We start from the raw sequence: 19026 nt of genomic DNA on the forward strand, positions 1-19026 counted from the left end.
TATCAGTGTCTTCAATCCATATTCCCTCCTCATTTTTCAATTGCAACACTTTATTTCTAGCTCTTCTCTATATAATTGTGTTACCAAAGAATTTTATATTTCTATCTCCATGCTTAATCCAATTCAACCTTGATTTTTGCCACCAAAATAATTCTTCTCTATCCCAAGCATCTTCAATTTCCCTTACCAACTCTTCAACTTTAATGGCTTTTTCTTCAATCAGTACTCCACTCTTACACTCCTCTAACTTTCTTCTCAATTCATCAATAATTTTTCTATTATTTGAAAATTCTTTTTTGGTCCTTTCCTCTAACCTTCTTTTACAAGTATTCAATCTTTAAATCAGTCCAACGACTTTGCTTGCTCTATTTCCATCTCCTTTCCTCCATCCTTCCTTCACAATTCCCAAATAATTCCTATGACTGACCCAAACAGTATCAAATTTGAACATTTTTAGAATTTTCATATCCTAAAAACAACAATCAATTACAATAAGATGATGGTCAGAACCAATTGGTTCACAATGAAATAGCAAAGCTTTTGGGAAATAAACTCTGAATTCAACATTCCCCAATCCTCTATCAATTCTCTCTTTAATATTTTCTTGTCCCAATCTATTGTTACACCATGTGTACTTTGGCCCATGAAACTCCAAATCAATCAAATTACAGTAAAAAATCATTTTTTAAAAATTCAACATCTTCTTTGCAGCTCTTGGTTTCCCACCTAACTTTTTCATCCTATGAAACAAGGTCATTGAAGTCCCCAACACATAACCAAGAACCATTTATACCTCTTGCTATTGCATGCATCTTGTTCCAAAAATCGGTCTATCTCTCATCTTTGTTGGCCTATACACACAAGTGATAAAAGAAGGAACATTTAAAACTATAGAAGATAGCTTGAAATGAATAATATTCCTTGATTTAAACAACACATCAACATCAACTTCATCTTTCCACCATAATGCCAAACCACCTGATAAACCATCAGGCTCCATATATACTTCCTTCTCCATGCCACATCTTCTAATTCTTTAAGATCAAACTTCTTTCATCTTTGTTTCCATTAGAAATACAATTGAGGGCTTATAATTTTTGCAACTATCTTTTAGATTCTTAACTGTCAAAGCCGCCCATGCCCTTAAAATTAGGAGCCACCAAACCAACACCACCTCCCACATTAAACATAAAATTATCACCATCACCTATCAAAACTCTCACCTCTTCCTCCTTCATTACATCATCACTCTCTAATTGTCCTTTATTTAAATCCACCTTCATCTTTATTGCTCTTTTAGCTCCATGTCTCATCTTTGATTTCACTTTCCTTAAGCTTTCAGCATAAACTGAAACAACAGCCTTATGACTCACTCTCTCTTCACTTATTTTCTTCCTTTTTATGATCAATAGGCCAATGTCATCTTCTACATCTCTCTTCAACCCTAAGCCTTTAATGCTTTTTTGTGACTTTTGCCACTTTTTTTTTACAAAAGGAACCAGCATATTGCAATTCATTATGTTTCCAATAGTTTCCTTTTCAATAGCATTACACAAATCATTTTCTCCTTTTACACAGCTTACATCTTCAAGCCTCTCATTTCCTTCTTCATTTTTATAACCACTAGGCCCAGCTACATTTGACCCAATCCTTGTTGTATTATATTCACATGCCTTGGGCTTGATCACAATCTCCTCATCTTGGGACCCATTCATGTCAGCAGAATCTAATCCAATCACCTTTTTGTCTTTTCCAAAGCCACTTTTATTCAACATATTTCCATTTGGTTTCTTATCAATCTTAATTGAAAATAAGTCAACCATATTCGAATCACAACAATTATGACCATAGCTAGAACTACGCTTACCTTCCATCTCTTTCTTCTTTTTTCTTCATCTCTTTTCCTCCATGAACAATTCAACTCTGGCCAACCATCTTTGACCACTACCATAGCATCGTCCCACGTTCGAACCTGATTTGTAGTTAACCATGCTCCATATCTCGGTTCATTTAGATTAACAATCGACATTAGCCTCATCGATCCGCATATTCTTGCATCATGTCCAATTCATCCACAACGATAATAGAAGTTCTGCAGCTTTTCATATTTGATAGTTACCCAGCCCAAACTTCAATCACCTTTTTGTCTTTTCCAAAGCCACTTTTATTCAACATATTTCCATTTGGTTTCTTATCAATCTTAATTGAAAATAAGTCAACCATATTCGAATCACAACAATTATGACCATAGCTAGAACTACGCTTACCTTCCATCTCTTTCTTCTTTTTTCTTCATCTCTTTTCCTCCATGAACAATTCAACTCTGGCCAACCATCTTTGACCACTACCATAGCATCGTCCCACGTTCGAACCTGATTTGTAGTTAACCATGATCCATATCTCGGTTCATTTAGATTAACAATCGACATTAGCCTCATCGATCCGCATATTCTTGCATCATGTCCAATTCATCCACAACGATAATAGAAGTTCTGCAGCTTTTCATATTTGATAGTTACCCAGCCCAAACTTCCATTAGGCTTTGGAATCTAGAATCCATATGCAAGTGCCTTCCTCAAATCTAACAACACTCAAACACGCAAAAAGCATCTTAATAATCGATCGTTATATAAAGGATTCTCTGCCATCATAACCTCACCAACACGTCCGCTAATCTGGATAGCATTTTCAATGTTCATTGCTTCCAAAAGCACATTGGATCCAGATCGGACTTTGGCTGAAATCAAATTCATCAAATGCTTTATACTTCCTTCATTCCTGTAGATTCAAGAGCTAGCCATTTATTGACCAAGATCTACCTTTAAGAATCCTATTATATTCATCCTCCTCTGTAAACTTAAACAGAAAAGCATTTCTAATAATTTTGCTCACAGTGAGACCTGATTGTAAGTTCCAAGCCTTTCGAATAATTTTCTGCAATGTGTTTCTACCGATTTCCTTATTAGTAATTAGTTTTCCAATAAGTACTTTCTTCATCTCTTCCTCTTTCCAGACTAAAGGTTCATTGATAATTGCTTCCTCCTCTGTAATAGACTTCTCCATTGCTACCATCTGAACCTCTAACACCAAGCTCCGACATCCCCTAGCCTCCCACCACAGAACACCACCACTCACTCTCTCACAAAACAACTAAGCTCTCATACACCAAGTGTAGAGAGAACTCAAACTCTCATGCACAAGGTGCAGAGAGAAAGTTCATAAGGACAGTGTTTTGCTTTCGACTAGCCTTATGAGTAGTGATATTTCTTGGAGCAGTAAAACACCTGTAGATGATAGCTGTATTTGCAGAGAGTGGGCACATCATCATATTGTCGTTTATAGTAATGAGAATTCTCATCTTTGCATAATGATATTGGAATTGAATGAGAAAACATGTTGGCAACATCTAAGAGAATGTCATGATTATTATAGCCTTCACATTAAACTTGGCGCTTGTAGGAAGCTTGGAATAAGGGCTAGGGGATGGCGTGTGTTATGCAAAAAAGAGACAGAAAAGTGGTGCGTTAACATCAGTGATTTCAACAACATATTATTATTAAGAGAAGAAGCAGAGATTGGCATGTCTAATCAAGAGGTTTGGCTTCCTTACTCAGCACTAAACAGAACAATAAAAGGCTTGCCCAAGAAATGATAACAAGTAATAATAACAAGAAATAATAACACGTAATGAAAAAGTGGTACATTAACGTCAATGATTTCAACAACCAAATATTATTATTAAGCCAAGAAGAAGAGGTTTGCCTTCCTCACTTCGCACTGCATAGAACAATAAAAGGCTCCCAAGAAATAATAACAGGCAATATTGATTACTTATCTCTCTCTTATTAGTTGTCGAATTTGTTTAGACAAGTCCTATTGTTTCATGTTCTAACTTGTAATTTTATATATGACTTGGCCTGTGGAAGCATGTGCTTGAGATAAAATGTGAGCATTTGCAAGTTCAAATCAATCGGATCAGCTGCAATATAAGATATAAAGACAGTACGTACTGCGTAGCATATATACCAAGCCATCATAGCTACAGTAGAGCCAGAGCCAGCCAAGTGAAAGAGATATTTAATATCACGCACTCGCTTCATGTATCTCAATTATTATATTGTATGTGCGTATATAATTTTTTTTTGTTATCAATATTTTTTGTTCGAAAAAAATTAATTTAATTAATTTTTTTATTCGAAAGATTAAAAATGAAAACAAAAGGTTAAGCATCATGCCTTCTTCACAAAGAAATTACTTCCAATTTTATCGGATGTCCCTGACGCAGATTGCTGAATCACAATCCGATAAAGGCAAATTAACGTTGATTAATTAGTCATTTCTTTTTCGTTTTTTTTAAATTATAAAGATATAAAGACAGTTCGTAGCATACATACCATTTACACAGCCACAATATAATAGAGCCAAAGCAAGCCAAGTGAAAGATTTAGTCTCTCACATTTAATTTCTATCAATCTGGTCTCTTAAGTTTATTTTAGTTATTAATTTAGTCATTATTGTTTAAAAAAGAGATAATATTATTAAAATTTTCTTACATGAATAACAAAATATTAATGACAATCATATAAATAAATAAAAAGAAGTATAATTATTTAGATTAAAAAACAAAAGAATAACACACTGTTGCAATGAATTATATTGATAAAAAAAATTAATTTGAGTGTTAATTTGTCCTCTTTTAGTTATATATACATGACAAGTCATCAATATACTTTACATATTTGACTACTTTGAGAGTCAATTTGTGTTTTAAATCATAAAGAACTTGTATGATTATGTAAAATATATATATATATATATAAGGGACCAAATGGGTAAAAATTATATTCAGGGGATCAAATCAATTACTAAAAAATTTTCAGGGACTAAACATTCTATTATCGTTAGTAGATAAATTTAATAGCACGGACTCATCCATCTCAAATACGAGTATTACATTGTTAATGTATAATTTAGTTTTTGTTTTGAATATTTTTGAAAAAATAACAATAAAATCTCCTTGAATTATATAAAAAACAACTCAATTTCTTAAAATATGATAATTCTATTAAAATTTTTAGAAACTTCTATGTCAATAAATTTTAAGATAAAAGGATTATGTTATCTTCATTGACAAGCTGTGATGTTTCATTCAATTTTTACAATCTTTAAATAAAAGTTATTATTTCTTAAATAAAAGTTGTGGAGTATGTTATTTTGAAAACTTGTTTTTCAAAAATAAAAATTATACTTTACAAGTTGTAATTGCTTGTTCAACTTTTGCGATTTATAAAACAAAAGTTGTTATTTCTTAAACAAAAGTTGTGGTCGGACCTTATTTTTCAATTATAAAAATTACACTTGATAAGTTATGATTTCTTATTTAACTTTTGCGATTCACAGAATAAAAGTTGTAGCTGTGGCTCGTCATTTTCAACAAAGGTAAAATAATTTTTTTACTTTAAAATTTATTGACATAGAAGTCTCTAAAAATTTCAGTAAAATTATAGTATTTTGAGATACTAGATTGTCATTTATGTAATTTGAAAAGATTTTATTATCATTTTTTCAATATTTTTTGTTGAAAAATTTAATATTTTTAATTTAATTAATTTTTTATGATTCGAAAGATTAAAAATAAAAACAAAAGGTTAAGCAGCACGCCTTCTTCGCAAGAAATTACTGAATCACAATCCAACAAATGCGCGCGCGCGCGCATATATATATATATATTAATACGTTGATTCGTTATTAATCTCTTTTCATTTTTTTATTAAAATTATGTTTTCACCTTTTCCCCAATTATTGTTTTGCCCACGTTTCTCCCACACACCCCCAAGGCCGAAGGTGTGAATGAATTTGAATTTTTCAACAAATTTCGAGCTTTCACTGTGCTAATACAATTGTTAAACTCTTGAGTTGACTTTAAAAATTTAATATTTTTACATTTTTAATTTATAAAATTATATCAACTCACTCATAAACTCGAACTAGATACAACTTCAATTAAACTCGCAAGTTTACCTCCGAGTTCCCATTTTTACATTTCTAATTTATAAAATTATGTTAACTAATTCATAAATTTAGACTAGATGTGAGTTTGGTTAAACTTGTCAAGCTCGTCAATTTTATTTTTTAATTGAGCGAGTTAAGTATATATTATGAAGAATTCAGTTCATAAAAGTTATAAGACTTGATTCAAAGAAAAAAAATTGAAATGCAAAAAACTAATATTAATAAAAAAATACCAAAAATAAATTATGCTATTTTAAAATTTGTATGTCTTGTATATGATAATTTATCAATGATGATGGGTTTAATTTCAATTATTTATATTTTTAATATATTTAAATTAAATTATAGTTATATTTTAATGATTATTTATTAATAGAGATAAACTCTTACGAGTTTGTAATCCGAACTTGCAATATAAATTTATATTATTGTCACGAATTTATTTAAACTTATGAGTTTAATAACTATGCATTCTTTGTCATTATGATATAAGGCCTCCGGATTTGACTCATACAAAGATATATGAATTTAAAAATTGGTTAGTTATGGTTTGTTATCTAGAAATTGGTTAACAAATCAAATAAATATCAAGAGACAAATTTTGTTTTTTTTTTCGTATAAAAGACCAAAATATTATTTAAACTAGCCAGTCTAACTGAGATGATTACCATATCAACATTATTACTATTATAATATAAAAAATATCATATTTAATTTTTTTAATAATATTTTATTAAAAATATATTACAGTAGAATAGCACATTTTCCTGAAAATTATTGGTAATAATATTGTCCATATTTTAATGTTATATGACTGCGCACACGCTTGCATGTACATATTACTATTTTTATTTATTTACTATGTTAAACTTGTCAATTTAAATAGTTAAACTAAGAAAATTATAACCCGCTTATATTTTTAATTTATCATTTAGCATGGTTTTTAAAACATTACTTGAGAGTTTACTAGGTTTGGGTTTACTCAAAGAACACTTACAAAAATATTTGCAAATCATCCAGCAAAAATATCTTCACGTCAGTAATGAAATTTAATCTCACAATCTAATAGAACATAAGTTACACTCCAAATTCTTTGATCATATCAAACCAACTTGAGTCTTTAACCACTATTATAAGAATAAAAGCCCAATTAACCCAGAATAAAAGTAACCTTTGTTGGTCATACCAAGTTTGATATGAAGGAATTGAAATCCTACTCATATTTCTTTTCCATCCTATTTGACACAAATGATTAACAAATAAAAAGACTCATTTGTTCTTTTTTATTTTTTAAATACACACACAAACACATATAGAAATCGTTCCGCCTCCTCAAATATTAAGGGTAATTTAGCGAATTACTTTTTATCGTTTTAATTCATTGCTATTATATATCTATTCTACCCATCATAATAATGAAAATATATTTCTATCTTATCCTTTCTCATCTGTTTTTTTTTATGGGTGTTTTATTTCTTTTTCTTCCTGGTTTCTCTCATCTTTTGCGCTTCCCTGTTCTTAACCAACACGCCTTCTTTTGCCATCTCTGCCTCATTCGCTTTATTTTTCCTTCCTTTTTCGTCTCTGTTTGCTGCCTTCCCTTCGTCTTTCATCTCTCCATTTTAATCGCTTTGCTGTCGTTCCTCTGATCTTCAACCTTCACTGCCTTTCTTCGTTTTTTTACCATAAAAAATATTAACTATGTTCTGCTACTCCCCTGCTTCTACTCTCTTCTTTAGCATTTTAATTTTCCTTTCCTTTCTTTCTCCTCTGTTTTTGAGATTCCTGCTGTTTTCTAATTTGGGTTTTATTGTTTTTCTCAGTCCTCCTCCCCTACAATGATAATTTTTTGCTTGTTTTTGGTTTCCTTGGCTTGGGTTTGCATGAAATGGGCGCTGTCATACTCTTCAGTTCGTTTTCTAGTTTGGTTGCACATCTTTGGCTTTGCTAATGAATTTTATCTCTTTGTTAGGATTTCTACTTTAAATTTTCTTTGTGCTTTTGTTTTCTCACACACATCCTCACATCGTCTTGTGAATAATACATTGGATTGAAAATTAATTTTCTTTTGGTGTGGCAACCCCACCTTTTCCTAGAGTAATCTCTTCCATATATCATCCAATAATAATAAAAAAAAATTCTTTTCTTTTTGGATTTCATAAATTCTTGCTGCCTTTTCATCTTGGTCAAAATTATAGAGAATAAATTATACTAAAAAAAATAAAGGCCAAGTTCTAATTGAGTCAATATTATAAAGATCATAATAATTAATTTTCTCTTATAGTAACTAAAGTTATCTATTAGGATTGACCCTTAAAGGACCAAGGCTTAAACAGGCTGATTTATTAAACTCAATTATATCTTAGAATTCTACTTTGATCATCTTGGCCCCAACTATCAAAGCTAAAGAGCTGGCCCTTAGGGCCTCGGTCTTATATCTATTTTTTATTTTTTAGTTTAAAAATTTAAAAAGATATATTTAAAATCTAAAAAAAGTTATTATGCATAACATTAAGTTTAAAAAATAAATTTAAGTCAATGCACATAACAACAAATTTAAGTCTAATGAAAAAACAATATTACAAAATCAATACTGATAATAATTAAATTTTACTAACATTATTAACTAAATCTTGATTAGTTTCATTGTCATTGTTATCAATAGCAACATAATTTTATTCTTCTTATTGTAGAGCTTTATCAGTGGCAAAGATACTAAGCTTTCCATGTATTCTTTTTTTTTATCCTAGTGAAATGAGACTAGAATTAGTGTAACATTTAATTTTTTAATATTAAAATTTAAAAAATTATAAAAGGGCCTAAAGGTCGGTCCTTTTATTTTATGATTTAAAATGGTAAAAAGGCTAATTCTTTTAAGTCTGAATTGTCATTTTCCACTCTAAAATAGTAACTTAATTTTAAATTTTTTGGGTTTAAAAAGACCTGCTGATAGGCTCGGCTTTTATTTATAGCTCTAATAGTAACACAAATTTCTCATGTGTATAATTCACAAGGTGGATCGTGGTAATTATTAAAAAGAAAAGTAAAAAATATAAAAGATACAACAACATATAATTAATGAAAAAAATAAATTGTCAAGATTATTACCATACTAAATTAGTTATAACTTTTGAGAAAGAATAAATGAACATAAACTCAATATTGGATATTGAACTGATTAGGGTACAAGTTCAATGAATTGTGATTAGATTATAGTATAGTTAGTCTCAATTAAATTAATAAAATTTAAATTATATACGAAACTAAAAATATTTTAGACAATATTTGACTATATTCTTCAAAAATATCAAATTTATAGGAAATTGCGACAACATTATAATAAAACTATTTATTATCAATTCTAAATAATCAAAATGGTCAAGTAGGACACAATAATGATCCAATCAAACCAAGATAAACTTTTGTTGTTAGCTAAAATTATTTATCACATACACAACATTGTAGAAAAATCAATGACAGGACAAACAAAAGCACAAAATAAAAATCAATTGCACCAACATTATAATAAAATTGGTTCTTGGCGGATTTTCTTGTTTTTCACTAGTTTGGATCAATTCTTAACTGGTTCGCTTTTTATCAATTCTAAAAGGTTGACCAATTCGGACAATAGATTGGTCGTGATTAGACCAATCAAACTTGTTGATCTAGTCTAGGCAATAATGCATGAACTACATAAATACATCTTCCTTTAATTAAATTATGACTTTCTTTACGATATCAAGGACATGAGGCTATGAGCCTCCTTTGTAGCTCCGATTGTAACAAATAAAACATATAAGACTAGCAGCAAAAATTTTAATTCTCTGTTGGCTTTTTAATCATAGTATTCCTTTAATTCTATTAATAAGTTATTTTCGACATGTTTTTTCAAAATTAAGTAAAACCTTAAAACTTATTTTTTCTGTCTAAAATTTTAATAAATTTTTAACTTTGCTCTATTAAATAATATTAAATATACAAGCTTTAATATGTTTTCTTACCAACATTTAATAAAGGTAAAAAGAAAACTTATAATAAAAAAAATTAATGATGTAACTTATGAATAGACTAAACAAATTCTTTTCTCTAGGCCTTATAAATAGGATCATACAAAGTAAATAACATATATTGAAAATAAACTAATAACGTTTAAATCAAAAAATAATAATTGAAAACAATACATACATGATCACAAATAGGTTGATATTATATATCTTGTACAATGTTCATCCAAACCAAAATAAAGAAAGCAACACTCATACATCACAATCGATCCAAACACAAAACAAGTCATCCACTGCAAACTTTCAATCACGATGTAATGAAACAGTTCATACAAATTAAAATGTTCAAATATTGAGCCTTTTGCAAACCAAATTAAGAAAACCATAACTAGCTAGTACAATCTGCTGGTTGAAATCCAATAGTCTCCAATTAAATCAAAGTTGGGGGCTTGGGGCTTGAATATTCCTATCTTCATAATCACCTGTACGTTATATGTTTGACAAAAGTTAATATAGATGATCATGTATGTACATAAAATTAATGATATAATATTAAAATCATAAATGAAAATATATATGAACTTTTATTGTCCTTTACACTTAGAAACTGATGATGGAAATATAGTGTCTTCATAAATCCAAGTTAAATGAATTAGTGAACAAGTCTTAAAAAATACTCGGTTTCTTCCTGTGGTAATGCCCTCTTCTAGGCTTTCCAATTACAAAACATTTATTATCCAAACCAAACATTGGAATTTTGTGATTAAAACCTAGTTCTTAAAAGCACTGAATCTGATTCTAATTTCCAGAATTGATGTTCACTATTCAAAGTTTTATACTCTCTCAATCAAAAAAAGATATTTTAATTGAATCTCACCCTTAACAAATTAGTTAATTGTTTTTAAATTAACGCAATCTTTCAGCATTTACTCTTATTTAATAAGGTGTTTTACTTAAAAATAAATATAAAATGATTATTTATTAAGGGTATTTTCTAGAAAATTATATTAATTACATCTTAAAACTTTAAAAATGTCTTTTATTTTTGAATATTCAATTCCTTAAAAAATGCTTTACACTTTTTAATGGAGAGGGCAAAACCAAAAAAAAAAAAAACAGATAGAGCAAAACTGTTTTATCACTCCATTTAGTAGTTTTTATAAGCTAGAAGTAGTTTATTTTGAATGGTTTAATTTAATAGATTAGTCTTATGTGTTAGTCATATATTGAAAAAAATGAAAAGAGAAAATTGAAAGAAGAGAGAGAAAAGAAAGAGAAAGAAGATGGTAAAGCCACAATTCTCAAAAATTCTATTCAATAATCACAAAAAAGCTGAATATAATTGAGAACTATAACCTTAAAAATAATAAAACGATAATAATTTAAATTCAAATTCTAAATGTAAAAAATATTAATAAGATGCTAACATCCTATTTTATTGAAGATAAATGAATCTAAGATAAAAATAAAATAAACCAATAATAAATCTTAATCCTAATAGATAAATGTCTTTATTCAAATATTCCTAAAGATAACCTCAATATCCTAAATTATCTTAATTAACTATTATATCATATTCCATTATAAACTTAGTATTTTTGTCACTAATTCAAATTTCAATTAAGAAAGACAGGGCCATTTCAGTATATCAAGTTTGCACCAACCTTATGAGTTCATAAAACAATTTGCTATTTTTTTATATCCCTAAGACCAACTTGTGCTATTTTGCAAACTGCTAGATTGCGTTTATGTGATTTCCTTCTCTCTCTCTCACACACTGTTTTGAGGCATAAAATTATTTTTCGTAATTTGATCAAGTTTATATTATTGATAAAAATTGCAATTCAAATATCAATATGCAAATCCAAAACAACATATAGCGTGCGTGCGTGCGTGTGTGTCTGAAAACAATGAAAGCAAAGAACAGAATGATTAATGAAACTAAATGAGGTGAAAAGTGAAACCCAAAATAAAAGTTAAGAATATTGTACCTGCAGGCTAATTAAAATAACAGTTACAAAGGCAAGTAAAGTCATGAAAACCATGCCCATGCCAAAATCTACCACCACGAAATCAATGTGCAATGATATATGCAAGAAGTAGTTAGATACGAGTAATTAAAAAGACTAGTATTAATAATACTAGAACTAGAGAGCCTTTACCTCTTTAGAAACGAGTCCTAAATTTTGATTGGAAAGTGGCTTTGAGGGCTGGGTCATCCCATTCCAAGTTGTCCCACCACTCTTGTGCTCCTTCAGTACGCCTCAACTTAGCCTTGGCAGAATTGGAATCAAATGGTAACTTTTTTAGATTTGCACAGTTTTCCACTTCAATGGATCTTAGAAAAGGGAATGATAGAACTCTCTCATGAATTCTTCTAAGATTTGGCAAATCGTGCAAATACAGCTCTACAAGAGAAGAGAATATAGAATCCACATTGTCTCTATTTTTTTGATCTTCTGATCCTCCTCCCTTTATCACTTCTTCTAATGAGGAGCAACGAGAAACATGAACTTCTTGGAGGAGTGGAGCATACTTAAACCATGTCAAATGATGTATTGAATCACAGTGAACAATATTCACCCTTCGAAGCATGGATAGACAACATATGTCAGTAATAGAAGAATCTATCACAATAAAACACTGGAAGAAGTAAAGATATTGCAAGTGCTTTATTTTTGACATTGTTGCCAATAATAATGGCATGTCAAGGGTGAACATGTTGGTAAGTTCAATGCCACATATACAGCTTTGCAACTTGGCTGACTCATGTAATTTTTTGAGGCCATCCTTAGTTTCTATTTGTACCCATAGTTCCTCCAAGTTTGATGAACACTCCAGCTCCTCTAGAAATTCTCTCTCTTCTCCGTCATTTCGTTGATATTCACTGCTATGAATTTTAACCACTTTTAGTTGTGGAAGATTTGAAATTACTCCCAAGGCAATCATACCAGTACTTATGCTCAAAAGTAAAACCTTCAGGTTTTTCAAATTCTTCAACTTACATGAATATTCAAGTGGGTCATCTAAAAATACACGTTGCAATGAGAGATATTCCAAGAAAATTAAACCACCTAAATCCGGGAGTGTACTCGTTGACAATCGATGTAGTTCCAAGACTTTTAATCGGCTCAAGTATTGGATATTTTGTAACTTCGTTACCCTAATATCCAATAATAATGTTGAGATTCGGTAAATCTAAGATTGATATCCGTGATCCATTATCCTTCAGTATTGAAATCCTTTCAACCATTTTCAAATTTTCAGAATTAGCTTGGGACATTGACCATGCATCTTCTTGTACTATAACCCTCTTTTTGTTTCTATCTTGATCATTTGCTATCCATAGTGCCATGTCACGGATGACATCATGCATCTTAATTGCACGCTTCAAAAAGACATCATCTTCAACATTCTCCAACAAGCATGAAAGCTTCAACTTTTCAATTATAGATCCACCATGGCTACGCATATCAGGTACACTTCTCATCCTATCATTACAAAGTAATCCCTCCCCTATCCATTTGTCAATGACATCGTACACTTGAATCTCATGATCCTCTGGGTATAATGCACAATATAAGAAACAATTTTGATGTGTTTTATCTGGTAATTTATCATAGCTAAACTTGAGGATAGAAAAGACCTCTCTCTCTAAACTTGATGTTGTGTATGAAGAACTCATTAAATTATTCTTTGAGTGTTCCCATGCTTCAACACTCTCAACACCAGACATGGCACTTCCTACTACAGTCAGTGCAAGTGGTAGCCCTTTACATTCTCTAGCCATCTCCGTTGCTAGCTTTGGAATAATAGGGTCAAGCTTTAGAGTTTCCTCCCCAACTTTCATACAAAATAACTCTAGTGCTTCTTCCTCTGTGAGAATTTCTACTTTGAATTTTCTTTGTGCTTTCATTTTCGCGCACACATCCTTATGTCGTGTTGTGAATAACACTTTGGATTGAAAATTAGTGTCCTTTGGATGTGGCACTCCCACCCTTTCCAAAGCCAATCTCTCCCATATGTCATCCAATAACAAAACAAATTTCTTTTCTTTTAGGATTTCGTGAATCCTTGCAGCTTTTTCATCTTGGTTACTAAAACGTTGCCAAATTCCATCGTCAATCCCTACCAATTTTCTGATATTGTCCATAATGTTGTCCAAGTTAGGCACTTTAGATACCACCACCCACATAACAAAAAAATCTGATCTCTTTCCAAGTTCATTATTAATTTTCTTTAACAAGGTAGTTTTACCCACCCCGCCCATCCCATACAAGCCAATGACCCCCACATTTTTTTCTTCAATACTATTCCATACCTTATCAAACATGAAATCTAAGCCCACTGTCTCTTCTGAAAGCAACTGAATTGGTCTCATTGGATGCTTGTGGGCAATTTTAAAATCCTTGCCAAACAACCTTTCCCCCTCAGCTTCTAGCTCATGTGCATTTTGCAAAATCTTTGCAACATTATTTCCTAACTTGTAGCTTGACATGCAATTCTTTGGACATTTACTTAGGCATTTGTTTTGAATTTGTTGGGCTCCACGACCTTGAATATCTTTTATTTCCTGTAAATACAATGTTGTTGATTAGCTTTACAATGTCATTAGTCTATACTTTTCAAACCATCTTGAATTTGAAGGTGGTAATAAGATCTTGCACGTGCTGACGTACTGATAGACAAGAATTAGCATGATTGATTTGTTAATATCGATTAAAGTCATGGGTGAAACAAGATAAAATATAGGTTGAATTATACTTTTGAAAAAGTTTGGAAAAGTTAGGCACACATAATTCAATTAATTGGATGGGCGTCCCCATCTTTTCTTAGTTGTTATTGATGTTTATTACAACTTCAACGATTTATTTTTCTCAACAAGTGGCGTGAGCCTAGAGGTGTATTGAAAATATCCACTTATACATCTCTTTAAAGTTTCATCACAAATATTAATTGAAAATTTAAAATTATTAATTATCTGATTTTACGATTTTAGTGAATATCCATGGCAAATATGGTAATGACAGTGGGTTCTATACATTTGCACTATGTGATTATTACAGCTTCTTATAATTTAGATTCATTTATAGATTTGAGAAAAAATGTAATATCATTTTAAATAACAATAATATGTTAAAATAAGGTTTTTTTTATTAACCATAGACTTGATATCATATAATAAATATCGTTAAGAACTTATAGCATTTATTTCAAAGACACCGAAACTCATTATTAATACTAATAAATTTTATTGAAATCATACACATATTTTATTTAGGGAAATTTAGATAAATAAGGTCTCAGGAGCTATTTAGGATGCATTCATCCTAAAGGAGGGTTTACAAAAGTTTGAACAACTTACCTACTTATAATATCCTCACATTAGTAGTAAGATGATCTGAATCTACCACGACTTTGTAAATTATATACCAAATCATTACTAACTGGGGAAACATTTGTTTACAAAATTACATTTTAATTTGTTTATTCCTCATATAGATCTTGGTATGAATTATATATATATATATATCAAACAAATTATTGAACTTGAAAAAAAATAGTTTAATTATGTAATAATTCTCTAATTCATGCAACTGATCGACCATGAAATTAAATAAATAAATAAATAAAGTGTACCTGTTGAATCTTGTCGACTTTTTGCAACCAAGCAGTGACTTGATGAGACCTTTCCATATCTCTGGTATGTTCTTCTCCTTCAACCAGATCTTCCAAATCTTTCTTCATGACTTCAAGCTTGTTCGATTTCTCTCCCAAAGATTGCAGATTCTCTTCCAAGTCATAAACATAAGAAGCTTGGTTCTTGAGGCAGCCACACAAGCACTTGGTCACATCCCATATTATGGAAGATGGATCCATAATATTATGTTAATGGATCTGATCGGAACTTGAGCAAAAGATTGAAACTCACTTCTTCTTCCTTCTCTACAAATATGATTCCAGAAATTTTGAGACCTAGAAAGCTTGCGACAGTCTTAGAGAGAAGCGTTCCAGATCTATACATGAAGCTCATTCCTTTGCACAATCGCACAACGGTATAAGACAAGTGGAAGAAATAAAATATGTGGGGGCAAGATGGTATTTTCGTCATATAGTGGAAATTGGAGTGCCGCTTTCCTATCGTCGAGGTGGACTTGTCTTTTCTTCTGGAACCGAGTAGTCTTTAAACATTATTAGGATGTATATTCTGATCAATAATTCAATGAGATAATTATTTTTTAATCTTCCCTTTTGTCACAATTATTTTTTTAATTTTTCCAATGCATATAGCACATGCTCTCCCACTACCCTGTTTATGTCCTTTACCGTTTATTCTCTCTCAACGCTTAATTGGATCATGTTTAGTTTATAAGAGAGACTAAGACTTAATGATAAACAAGGTTTTATTCTAGCTCTCATATGTGATGGTGGTGGTGTTTTTAATCACTCTAATAATTGAAGGGCCATATGGCTAGTTATATATGTACGAAGTTTTAAGTTTGAATTTATGTAAATATAAAAAATACTATCAATAGAGTTATCCTCAATTGAGTTTGATAATACTTATCTACAAGAAGAATATATAAATGAAAAGAAATGAAAAAAAACAAAGAAACAAAATAAAGAGATGAAGATGGATGCATTAAATTTCCCATTAATTTACTCTATTTTTTTTTTGGTAATCACTCTCTAGTCTTTATTATAAGTGATTTCTAGCCACTTCACCATAACAAAGAATACATATACATATACATATATATATATATATATAAAATTTTACCTTTATGTAGAGAAACGCTATATCATACTTTAAGTTAAGCCTTCTAGCAAATTGTAATTGGGTGACATTTGAGAAAATTAATTAATAAATCAGTGACTTATTTATAAGATTATCAATTAAGAAAACATAGTTATCGGTCTCTATAGTTTTATTATGTTTTGCTTTTAGTTCATGTATTTTTTTAGTGTTTTAAATCCCTATAATTTCAGTAAAATAATTAGGTGACTTTTATTCTTTAAGTCTCTATTGTATCATTTTTTTTAATATAAGGACTGAAAATATTAAAAATTATAAAGATTAAAAAATAAAATCTAATAAAATTATAAAGAAGATGATTGTATTTTCCTACATGTATATAAGACACCGCGGGTATTATGTTTTTATTCCTCACAAAACATGAGGCACACCAAAATTGACCCCCAAAAATGACCGACAAGAAAATCCACCAAATCATAAAATATTATTTTTTATAAAAAACAAAAAATCATTATCATTTTTAACTATTGATGATAATAATTTAATCGGTATTAATAACTTGTAAATATTAGTAATATATTATTGTAAAGACTAAGTGAAAATGTAAACATAGTATTGTTATAAAAAAATTATAAACACAATATTACAAATCAAATCAGTCATTAAAAATAGCTAAGACACTCGTAAAAAAGTTAATAGCTGGACTCTAATGAAATTGATGCACACAAAAATGTAAATGACAAGTGTAGAAGCAAAAAAGTGTACAAAAGTAAATTATCCCTTAAATTATAGGTTCAAAAACGTCTAGAATCCTGAACTCATTTTTAGTATCATATTCCCCTTCAAATTTTTAAAATGATTCAATTCGACTTCTATTATTAACAAAAGTTAATTTCGATTGTTAGCTGATTAAAAAATGACATAAAAGGCCCTTACAAAAAGGACCCAAAAATTACAAACAATGAGCTAAAAAATTACAAAAAAAAACTTGGTCTTTTTTTTAACTGTTCAGGTCCTTTTCTAGTAAACTAATTAATTATTAAAGTTAATTTTTGTTAACAGTAGGGGCTAGATTATATCATTTAAATTTGTCATGGCCAAAAGTTTTTCATTACTAAAAGTTTATTCTTAGTGATGACAAATATTGTTGTCAAAAGTTTTTTGCCACCAAAATTTTATTTTTAGCATTTTTTGCAAAAAATAAAATAGTCATCCTATGCCATGTCACTCACCACATGTGTGCCTTCTCATGTCATGTCACCAATATCTCAACCCCATGTCACCTCACCACATGTGCATCTACTCAAACCACGTGCATTTGCCCCTTTCAAGCCTTAAGTACTCATTCTTTACCAATTAAATTGAAATATATCTGCAATTATTATATGCAAAATTAAAAATATTATTTAACTATAAATACATATTTCAAATATTGTATTATTTAAAAGATATACATATATTATATTTTATTTTTAATTATTAATATGGTAAAATAATCTATATGACTATATATTATTTAATAAAATATTATTTTTAACAAATAATATCATTTACATCCAAATTCTTTTGGAGAGAAGCCTTCCAAATCTATACTAGAGGCTCATTCCTTTGCAAAATCGTACTAGGCAAGTGGAAGAAATAAAATATGTAGGGGCAAGATGGTATTTTCGTCATATGGTAGAAATTGGGAATGCTACTTTTCCTATTGTCAAGGTGGACTTAGTCTTTTCATCCAGCACCGAGTAGCCTTTAAAAATCAATAGGATGTATGCTCTGATTAATAATTCAATGAGATAATTATTTTTTAATCTTCCCTTTCGTCACAATTTATTTTTTTTAATTTTTCCAATGCATATAGCACATGCTCTCTCATTACCCTATTTATGTTCTTTATAGTATATCCTCTCTCCATGCTTAATTGGATCATGTTTGGTTTATAAGAAAGTCAAAGACTTCACGATAAACAAGGTTTTATTCTAGCTCTTATATGGTGGTGGTGTTGTTTTTAATCTCTCTAGTTGAAGGGCGATACAGCTGCTTACGCACGAAGTTTGGAGCAGGTTTGAATACATGTAAATGTCGAAGACACTATTAATAGAGTTATCCTTATCTAGAAGAAAAATATATACTCCTTTAGATTATAATATAAGTCATAATTAATTAATTCATGGTTTACGAATAATTTTAGTTAAAACTTTAAATTTTTGAAAAAGTTTACATATTTTTATGTATATCCTCATTAAATATCATATA

The 19026-nt window shown here is 29.8% G+C and overlaps 1 protein-coding gene across 1 annotated transcript; it reads right to left on the minus strand.

The window, feature by feature from the left end:
- Positions 1-10198: 10198 nt before the first annotated feature.
- LOC129315264 (probable disease resistance protein At1g61300) lies at positions 10199-16052 on the minus strand. Its single transcript, XM_054958851.1, is given in 4 exon segments — positions 10199-10498; positions 12179-13191; positions 13193-14589; positions 15657-16052. Coding segments are annotated over 3 exon segments (2646 nt in total). The 5' UTR covers positions 15897-16052; the 3' UTR covers positions 10199-10498; positions 12179-12182.
- Between the last annotated feature and the right edge of the window lie 2974 nt (positions 16053-19026).

This window comes from Prosopis cineraria, unplaced genomic scaffold (genome assembly GCF_029017545.1).
Source record: "Prosopis cineraria cultivar Desert tree isolate PC_DT_omini unplaced genomic scaffold, ASM2901754v1 PC7, whole genome shotgun sequence".
Taxonomy (NCBI): Eukaryota; Viridiplantae; Streptophyta; class Magnoliopsida; order Fabales; family Fabaceae; genus Prosopis; species Prosopis cineraria.